At 44.5% G+C, this 9926-nt stretch overlaps 1 protein-coding gene across 3 annotated transcripts in view; it reads right to left on the bottom strand.

Annotated features, from left to right (window-relative positions):
- Nucleotides 1-4194: 4194 nt before the first annotated feature.
- LPAR2 (lysophosphatidic acid receptor 2) overlaps nucleotides 4195-9926 on the bottom strand; it is a 95677-nt gene continuing 89945 nt past the window's right edge. For all 3 annotated transcript variants that reach the window (XM_077470119.1, XM_077470121.1, XM_077470120.1), the window contains exon 3: nucleotides 4195-6288. In XM_077470119.1, the coding sequence (XP_077326245.1) occupies nucleotides 5990-6288 (299 nt within the window). In that variant the 3' untranslated portion in view covers nucleotides 4195-5989. The remainder of the gene's footprint in view (nucleotides 6289-9926) is intronic.

Raw genomic sequence — 9926 nt, 5'->3', positions numbered from 1 at the left:
TCAAAATTTCTCATCCTCCCAAAACTTGAAATGAAAAAAAAGAAAGGTGCTTGACTTGACAAACATGTGTCTCTCTTCCACTTAAAGGAGCTCAAACCGCCCCACAATCCTTTACTATATCCAGAGTTACATTGCTTAGTTTTACCAGACAACGCCTTGTGTAAGGCCTTCGTACTGGTGTGGACAAATTTAATGTCTACACCAGTGTTCCTCAACTCCAGTTCTAGAGGCGCCCCAACAGGTCATGTTTTCAGGATTTCCCTCAGATGAAACAGCTGTGGTACTTACTATGTTAGTGAAACTGATCAAATCACCTGTGCAAAATAATGGGAAGCCTGAAAAACATGACCTGTTGGGGCGTTTTGAGGACTGCAGTTGAGAAACCCTGGTCTACACCTTGGAATGTGAAGCCCAGGACTTCAAGGAACACTGGCGTGTTGTCCTCTCATTGGTGGGCTAACTCTTGCCATTTTTTTTTTTTTTTTTAACCACTTGCCGACCGCCTCACGCCGATGTACGTCGGCAGAATGGCACGGGCAGGCATAAGCACGTACATGTACGTGATTTGCCTCCCGCGGGTCGGGGGCCCGATCGGGCCCCCGCCCGGTGCCTGCGGCGGTCGGTTTTCGTTCGGGAGCGATCCCGGACGAGGGGACGGCCATTCATTCATGGCCACCCCCTCGCGATCGCTCCCGACGAATGGAAATCCCCGGTGACATCACTTCCTCTCCTGTAATGTAAACACAGGAGAGGAAGTGATGTATTCTCTCCTCCGTGTCGGTATTTTTCGTTCCGACACGGAGGAGAGCGGATCAGTGAGTTGCACCAACACATCCCACACACAGTAGAACATGCCAGGCACACTCACACCCCCCCTTTACCCCCCGATCACCCCCCCAATTACCCCTGCCCCCCCAGTCACAGTGACACCAATGTCATTTTTTTTTTTTTTTTTTTTTTTTTTGCATTGGTGTCATTTGTGACTGTAATAACTGTTAGGGCAGTTAGGGTTAGCCCCCTTTAGTTCTAATGTACCCCCCTAACCCCCCCAATAAAGGTTTAACCCCGTGATCACCCCCCGTCGCCAGTGTCACTAAGGCTGGGTTCACATTGCAGCGGTTTATGAGAACGAATGTGATTCGCACCGCACTGCAGTGCAAATCACATCCGATCTCTGTGCGATTCGAGTTCAGCCATTCGCCGCACCCGCCGCACCCGCCACACCCGCCGCACCCGCCGCAAATTCGCACGGGACCCTTTTTTTGGCCCGCAGCAGAATCGGATCGCATGGGTGTTCACACCATGCGATCCGAGTTTGCAGATCGCACTGCGATATGCGAACTGATCTGGGGGTGTCAGTAACATTTCACTGACACTCCCAGCAGTTCGCATAGGGCAGTGTGAACTGCCGCCGGGAGGCATGCGATGCGGGAACCCGCCGCGGATTCGCGGCGTTTCCGCATCGCTCCAGTGTGAACCCAGCCTAATAAGCGATCATTTTTCTGATCGCCGTATTAGTGTCACAGGTGACGCTAGTTAGGCAGGTAGGTATTTAGGTTCGCCGCAGCTTTTTATAGCGCTAGGGACCCCCATATACTACCGCATAAAGCCCCCTGATTGCCCCCTAGTTAACCCTTTCACCAGTGATCACCATATAACTGTTACAGGTGACGCTGGTTGGTTAGTTATTTTTTTATAGTTTCAGGGCACCCGCCATTTATTACCTAATAAAGGTTTAACCCCCTGATCACCCGGCAGGTGTCATTTGTGACTAATAACTGTTAGGGCAGTTAGGGTTAGCCCCCTTTAGTTCTAAGGTACCCCCCTAACCCCCCCAATAAAGGTTTAACCCCGTGATCACCCCCCGTCGCCAGTGTCACTAAGGCTGGGTTCACATTGCAGCGGTTTATGAGAACGGATGTGATTCGCACCGCACTGCAGTGCAAATCACATCCGATCTCTGTGCGATTCGAGTTCAGCTATACAGATAGTATGGCTGAATTCGTGTCGCACCCGCCGCACCCGCCGCAAACTCGCACGGGACCCTTTTTTTGGTCCGCAGCAGAATCGGATCGCATGGGTGTTCACACCATGCGATCCAAGTTTGCAGATCGCACTGCGATATGCGAACTGATCTGGGGGTGTCATTAACATTTCACTGACACTCCCAGCAGTTCGCATAGGGCAGTGTGAACTGCCGCCGGGAGGCATGCGATGCGGGAACCCGCCGCGCATTCGTGGCGTTCCCGCATCGCTCCAGTGTGAACCCAGCCTAATAAGCGATCGTTTTTCTGATCGCTGTATTAGTGTCACAGGTGACGCTAGTTAGGCAGGTAGGTATTTAGGTTCGCCGCAGCTTTTTATAGCGCCAGGGACCCCCATATACTACCGCATAAAGCCCCCTGATTGCCCCCTAGTTAACCCTTTCACCAGTGATCACCATATAACTGTTACAGGTGACGCTGGTTGGTTAGTTATTTTTTTATAGTTTCAGGGCACCCGCCATTTATTACCTAGTCTCACTAGTGTACCCCTAAATTTAGGGGTGTCTACTTTCTAAAATGGGGTCATTTGGGGGGGGGGGTTTGTGCCATCTTGGCATTTTATGGCCTTCAAAACTGTAACGCCCTTAGAAAGCCTGAAGGCGGTGCTTGGTTTTTGGGGCCCCGTACGCGGCTAGGCTCCCAAAAAGTCCCACATATGTGGTATCCCCGTACTCAGGAGAAGCAGCAGAATTTATTTTGGGGTGTCATTTCACATATGCCCATGGCATGCGTGAGCAATATATCATTTAGTGACAACTTTGTGAAAAAAAAAAAAAGTTTGTAATTTTCCCGCAACTTGTGGCAAAATATAAAATATTCCATGGACTCAACATGCCTCTCAGCAAATAGCTTGGGGTGTCTACTTTCTAAAATGGGGTCATTTGTGGGGGTTTTGTGCCATCTTGGCATTTTATGGCCTTCAAAACTGTAATAGGTAGTGAGAAGTGAACTCAAAAAATTACGCCCTTAGAAAGCCTGAAGGCGGTGCTTGGTTTTCGGGGCCCCGTACGCGGCTAGGCTCCCAAAAAGTCCCACATATGTGGTATCCCCGTACTCAGGAGAAGCAGCAGAATTTATTTTGGGGTGTCATTTCACATATGCCCATGGCATGCATGAGCAATATATCATTTAGTGACAACTTTGTGAAAAAAAAAAAAAAAAAAAAAAAGTTTGTAATTTTCCCGCAACTTGTGGCAAAATATAAAATATTCCATGGACTCAACATGCCTCTCAGCAAATAGCTTGGGGTGTCTACTTTCTAAAATGGGGTCATTTGTGGGGGTTTTGTGCCATCTTGGCATTTTATGGCCTTCAAAACTGTAATAGGTAGTGAGGCGTGAAATCAAAAATTTACGCCCTTAGAAAGCCTGAAGGCGGTGCTTGGTTTTCGGGGCCCTGTACGCGGCTAGGCTCCCAAAAAGTCCCACATATGTGGTATCCCCGTACTCAGGAGAAGCAGCAGAATTTATTTTGGGGTGTCATTTCACATACGCCCATAGCATGTGTGAGCAATATATCATTTAGTGACAACTTTGTGTAAAAAAAAAAAAAAAATTTTTTTTTTGTCATTATTCAATCGCTTGAGGCAAAAAAATAAAATATTCAATGGGCTCAACATGCCTCTTATCAATTTCCTTAGGGGGTCTACTTTCCAAAATGGGGTCATTTGGGGGGGTTTTGTACTGCCCTGTCATTTTAGCACCTCAAGAAATGAGATAGGCAGTCGTAAACTAAAAGCTGCGTAAATTCCAGAAAACGTACCTTAGTTTGTAGATGTGACAACTTTTGCGCAAACCAATAAATATACAATTATTGACTTTTTTTTTACCAAAGACATGTGGCTGAATACATTTTGGCCTAAATGTATGACTAAAATTGAGTTTATTGGATTTTTCTAATAACAAAAAGTAGAAAATATCATTTTTTTTCAAAATTTGCGGTCTTTTTACGTTTATATCGCAAAAAATAAAAATCGCAGAGGCAATCAAATACCATCAAAAGAAAGCTCTATTTGTGGGAAGAAAAGGACGCAAATTTTGTTTGGGTACAACATTGCATGACCGCGCAATTACCAGTTAAAGCAGCGCAGTGCCAAAGTGTAAAAAGACCTCTGGTCATTTACCAGCAAAATGGTCCGGTCTGAAAGTGGTTAACTTAAAGCCAAGAAAAAGAATGTAGTGTTCTGTGCTAAATTAACCAGTTGACCTCTGGAAAGTTTTACCCCCTTCCTTCATGACCTGGGCATTTTTTGCTATTCAACACTGTTAGTTTAACTGGAAATTGGGGGTCACGCAACACAGTGTACACATGTGAAATTTGTATCATTTTGTTCACACAAATAGAGCTCTCTTTTGGTGGTATTTGAAAGCCACTTTTTTTTTATTAAAAAGACCAAAAATTTGGGTAGGAAAAATGATTTTTTTTCTACTTTGTTATAAAACATATCCTAGTTAGGGTCACCGACACTGACATCGCTAATGATTGAGTAATAATACTGTATGCCGACATTGTATTAATGACACTAGCTTGGGAGGGGTTAACATCTAGGGGCAATCAAGGGGTTAACTGTGTGCCTAACAATGCATGTTGTGTGTAGCTTTTACTTTACTATCTAGCTTTGCAGGAAGAAGAAACAGCCAGATCGCTGTTCACAGTTAGGGATGAGCTCAGGCGTGTTCACATGGAACACTCGCAGAACCTGCCAGGAAGTCGGCGCAGCACTGCGCTAACCACAGGCAGTGAGACATTGCCCCCGAGGCGCGGCTGCAGAGTTCGGGCAATGTCTCACTGCCTGTGATTAGCGCAGCGCTGTGCCGACTTCCTGGCGGGCTCTGCACCTGTTCCATGCGAACACGCTTGAGCTCATCCCTATTCACAGTACACGGATTTGTATATTTGTGTGATTGGCCACAGCTGACTTCAGCCAAAATCATTGGCTGAAATCAGCTGCCAAACTTGTGCTGTGTCCAATCATAGTAAAGGTCAGCAGTGGGACGTGTGCATGTGAGCCCCAATCTCGGAGGCAAGCCAGCAACGTACAGGAATGTTGTCCAGCCCGCCTGTGCAGTTCAACTTGAACTGCAGTAAAACTACTGTGGGTGGGCGGCAAGTGGTTAAGCAATGTTGCCTCACATTGGTTCAACACTAGCAACAGGTTTACCCTGCAAGTGGCACAATATAATGAATTTTGGAATGGCACCTTCTAGTCTTAAAGAGACGGGTGCTGTAGGCTATGTTTCAAGTAGCAAGTTGGTCTGGAAACCTTTAAAGATATACATTGTTCTTGTATACTCCAAGTGACTGTTTGTAAACCATAATCACGCTAATACAAAAAAAAAAAAAAAAAAAAATTAAAAAAAAATGTGCGTGTATAATATATGTATGTATATTTTACACATACAGTATATATATATTGCAGATAATTTCAAACTATAGTCTTTCCAGAAATCATTGTTCCTAAAATGTTAACACACTACAATATGTCCCAGAGTTTTCCCTCTTAGCAACCAACTTTCGATTTAAGGCTCATTTTTCTCTCTTTAGGGCTTTCATAAGCCTTGTAAACAACATCTCATTGTTCTGTAGACATCTCGGTATAGTCACTGGCTGCTTCCTGCTGCCAACTTCTTCTCATGGTATCTGAAGCTTGACAACATGTGGCATCCCATCGTTCATATTGACAAACTGGTCCAAATTGTGGTACCTTAGCTTAGCTTAAAGTTGGAAGAACCATCACTTAGTACCAGTGTACACAATCCAGGACCCAGGCCCTGTATTTTCTTATAGAAACATACTGGTGGTGTAACTTGGCCATGCTTCACATAAAATATAAAAGTCCGGCCTTGCAGCCTATTTGGTTATTGATGTCAGTCAGTTCCAGATCCATGGCACCATAGTGGCAAATCTCCTTTTAGGTTCAGTCCAGTGAGAGCCGACAGACATTTCTAAAGTGTGGAGTCCCTAACCAGATGTCCATTGTCAGCCAGTATTCTCCTCTCTGTGTTTGTAGACTTGACGGAAGTTGAGTATTTGGAGCCTCGGTTACAACATAAGCAGAGGATCTGTTTGAAGGTCGCTCTCATCTCATTGTCTCTATAAGAGTAGACAATGGGGTTGATGACGGAGTTGATTTCAGCAAGAAGAAGGAAATACTTTTCCACGGTCAACACGTCACAAGATTTGCAGCCCAATCCATCCAGAAGGAGGATCACTTGCCCTGGTGTCCAGCAGATCACAAAGGCGCCTATGAAATAAAAACAGACAGGTAGGGAAGTTAGTTAGGGGAATTATAATACAGAATTCCAAAAAAAAAAAGGATAGAAAACAAATACAAGAGAACAGTCATACTACTAGCAGAACCCAAGCAGAACCCAAACAGAAGGATAACACCAACATGGAGACCCAAGCAGGTCGGTCATTTTTATAGAGAATCGTAAATTCAGTTCATTTAACTATTCTTAACAAGCAGTAAATGAGCTTTACAGCAATGCTCTTACAGACCAGTTACTGTGCAGCAATTCATTCTCAAAGTTCACAACTGAGGCCCATGAAGACTTTTCCTTGGCAGCTCAGTTTACCCCGTTTGCCCATTCCAACAAATAGGGGTCCCTCTCCCAGCAGTGACTCAATCAGCCTTCTAATCTTTAATGTAAACACATAGGCGACTTCAGAGGTTCTGCTGTGAACTTTGAGGATGAGCTACTCCTCAGTGTGTAAAACTATCAAGGTCAGCTTGTTTTCAAGCTTATTTAAAGTTGTTGTAAACCCTTACAAACCACTTTGACCTACAGGTAAACCTAGATTAAGGCTTACCTGTAGGTCCAAGAAATATCTCCTAAACCTACACGGTTTAGGAGAGATTTACCTGAAGACAGGCACCACTGTCTACGGCACATGCGCCGTAGACAGCGGCGCGCAGGCGCACTGGGTAAGCCGCAGATCACGGCGATATGCCGCGAGTGTCGGCTCCCGTGCGCATGCGCGGGAGTGACGTCATTGCTGCTCCGGTGAATCACAGCGCCGGAGCAGAGAGACCCACCAAGAAGATGGACGCTCGGAACTACAGGGGACAGCAGTGACTTCGCTGGCTCCTGTGTCAGGTAAGTGACACATAATGGACTACAATGCAATGCATAGTAGTCCATTATGCTTTACCTTTGCAGGGAATCAAAGAGGAAGTAAACCCATCAGGGTTTACTTCCTCTTTAAGCATTGTTGGAAACATGTAAACACCTTTTTGGCCACAGGTTTTAGGAGAAGCAGTCAGAACTGGGTTTAAAAATATGAATTATATGCATGATCAGTAATTAAAGGTTGATATCTTCCCCTTCATTTAACCCGGCCATAGATGGTTCCAATCTTAGCTGGTCAATGCTGAACCTGGCTGAGATCTGAACCATCTATGGACAGGCTGATTGCACCAAAATGCATACATCAATCGGCTTGGGTATAACCATCATGTTGAACTTCTAGCTACAGCCGCTAGCAATAATCATTGTGTTCTTCCGGCAGGGACAGACCCCCCTGTCTCTAGCTCCATAGGAGGGGATTTCCCCATCAATACTGTTGCAGAAACACTAAGAAGGCTGAATTCACACCTGAACTTTGTGAATTGCAGGCAGAATTCAAACCACTTTGCTAAGATGACAAATTGCACAATGTGAATAAAAGTGAAGTGCGGTTCTGCCTCAATAAATCACGGCAAACTGCTTCACACGAAGCTTGTCGCCCTAAAGGAGCTCCTGATCTTTTTTCGGGGCAACAAGATTCACGCGATGAGGTTTGTTGTGATTGCGACAATCGTGGCAGAACTGCACTTCATTTCTAGGTGCCATTAAGATGAATGGCATCTGAAATTTGCATTGTGCAATTTGTCATTTTAGCAGAGCGTTTTGAAATTACGGGTAAAATAGCGGCAATTCTGCCTGCAATTAAAAACGCCCAGGTGTGAACGGAGCCTTATGCCGTGTACACACTTTCCGGCAGACTAGGTCCGACGGAATCAGTCCGTTGGACAATCCGATCACGTGTGGGCTAATCCGATCTTTTTTCGTTCAAAAAATACAACGGACCTAGAAATAGAACATGTTTCAAATCTGTCCGATGGACTTAATTCCTATCGGGAAAACCGTTTGTCTGTAGGCTGGTCAGACTGACCAAAAATACGACACACGCTTTTTTAGTCCCTTCTTACATCATCACTTTCAAAGCGAACGGACTTTCGAGCGGACTTAGTCCGTTCATGTGTGGCCAAGTCCGTTAGAAAAGTCCATCGGAACTCCGCTGGAAGTCCGTCGGGAAGACCATCGGACTTGGTCAGCCAGAAAGTCCGGTTGTGTGTAGGTGGCATTACTGTTCCCTTAATCAACATAGTGGTTGCAGGAAAGAGAAATCGCATCGTCTATGCTTTCTTGTCTGAGTTTGACAGCTTGGAAGAGTTTACCTGATGTCTAATGCTACAAATTATTGGACGAACAATCGTCCGTTTTTTTTTTTTTTTTTTTGCACGCTATTCAAAATAAAAGGTAAAGTTACAAAAATTCTCATATGACAGAATAAAAATTTGGAAAATTTGGGACGACAACTGTACTGATTAAACAAAAATCGTACGAGAAAGATTTTTGTGCTTGTCCCACCAGATGATCAGCTCTTGAAAGATGTGTGCCAACGATCATATTATCGTATGATTTTTTTGTCCGATTTTCTGATCGTGTGTATGGGCCTTCACAGCTGCTGCAATCTGTGGCTGGTTTTCCTTCATAATAGAAGTTTAAACCAGACTACACTTTAGTAATATATATTAAAAGATGGTGCAATCAAGAACAGGGACTGTGAATTTATGGGCTATAGTGCTTGTAGCCCCAGCATCATAGGCCAGATCATAGGCCACTAGACCTGTTTAATGGTTACGCCCTAGTGACTTGCTCTCTGATATCATAAAACTGCAGCCAGCTCTGCCATATAAAATGGGTGTATGCCTAAATCCAGCAGACAAGGAGTTAAATGCAATTAATCCACCCTAAATCTGTGAAATGGAAAAACGCCTCTTCTTAGAGACGTAATAATAATTACAATGACCTTGGCCATTCAGTGAGTTCTTGGAATGTTTTATATAATGGGTTGCAGGCTTTCTGCATTTTCATGTCTCCAGTGGCTCTTAGCGAGGTCCCTATCTTGTCGTGACTGCACTGCTAAACATGCCTCTCCAGACATATAAATAACACATTTTAGACATCTTCTTAGACATAATATAGGAATGCCATGAACAAACTGCATTGAAACAAGGCTGGGGTTCTGCAGTGACAAGGGTAAAGAATTGGCTGTTTGTATTTTCATGGCAATCTAATTCCAGCTGACGCGTTTCCAGTGGAGATCAGAAAAGAAAAAGGATGAAGATAATAGCGTTGTGATGGAAAACACAGTTGAACTCAAATTCTTCTCAAAATAAGTTTAGAGTAGAGAGAATTTACACTAGAAGGCAGCCATTTTCAACCAGGGTTCCGTGGTTCCTCCAGAGGTTGCTAGGGGTTCCTTGAGCTGTGGCTGATGGACCACCTATTTGATGGTGTCTACAGAGTTCAAGGTTCAGCACCACTTAGCAAAGCCAGCAGCATGGCACAAAATATCTTTTATAACTGTCTTAAAGGGTGGCATTCTGAACACCACTTTAAGGGGGACATTCTTCCTATTGACCACCAATGCAAGGAGCATTGGTATATAGATTGGTATTAGGAAGGGTTCCTCGAGACATGAAAATTATTTTTGGGGTTCCTCTAGGGTTAAAAGGTTGAGAAAGCCTGCTATAAGGTCAAAAGCATGCGACACCCCTGAAAATTATTGCATTCAGGTAGTTTTAGTGTAAAGTACGGTTTACATCTGTTT

The sequence above is a fragment of the Lithobates pipiens genome, unplaced genomic scaffold (assembly GCF_037356315.1).
Source record: "Lithobates pipiens isolate NorthernLeopardFrog02 unplaced genomic scaffold, aLitPip1_a1.2 Scaffold_8, whole genome shotgun sequence".
In the NCBI taxonomy this organism is placed as follows: Eukaryota; Metazoa; Chordata; class Amphibia; order Anura; family Ranidae; genus Lithobates; species Lithobates pipiens.
This window is presented reverse-complemented; position numbering and strand designations above follow the sequence as displayed.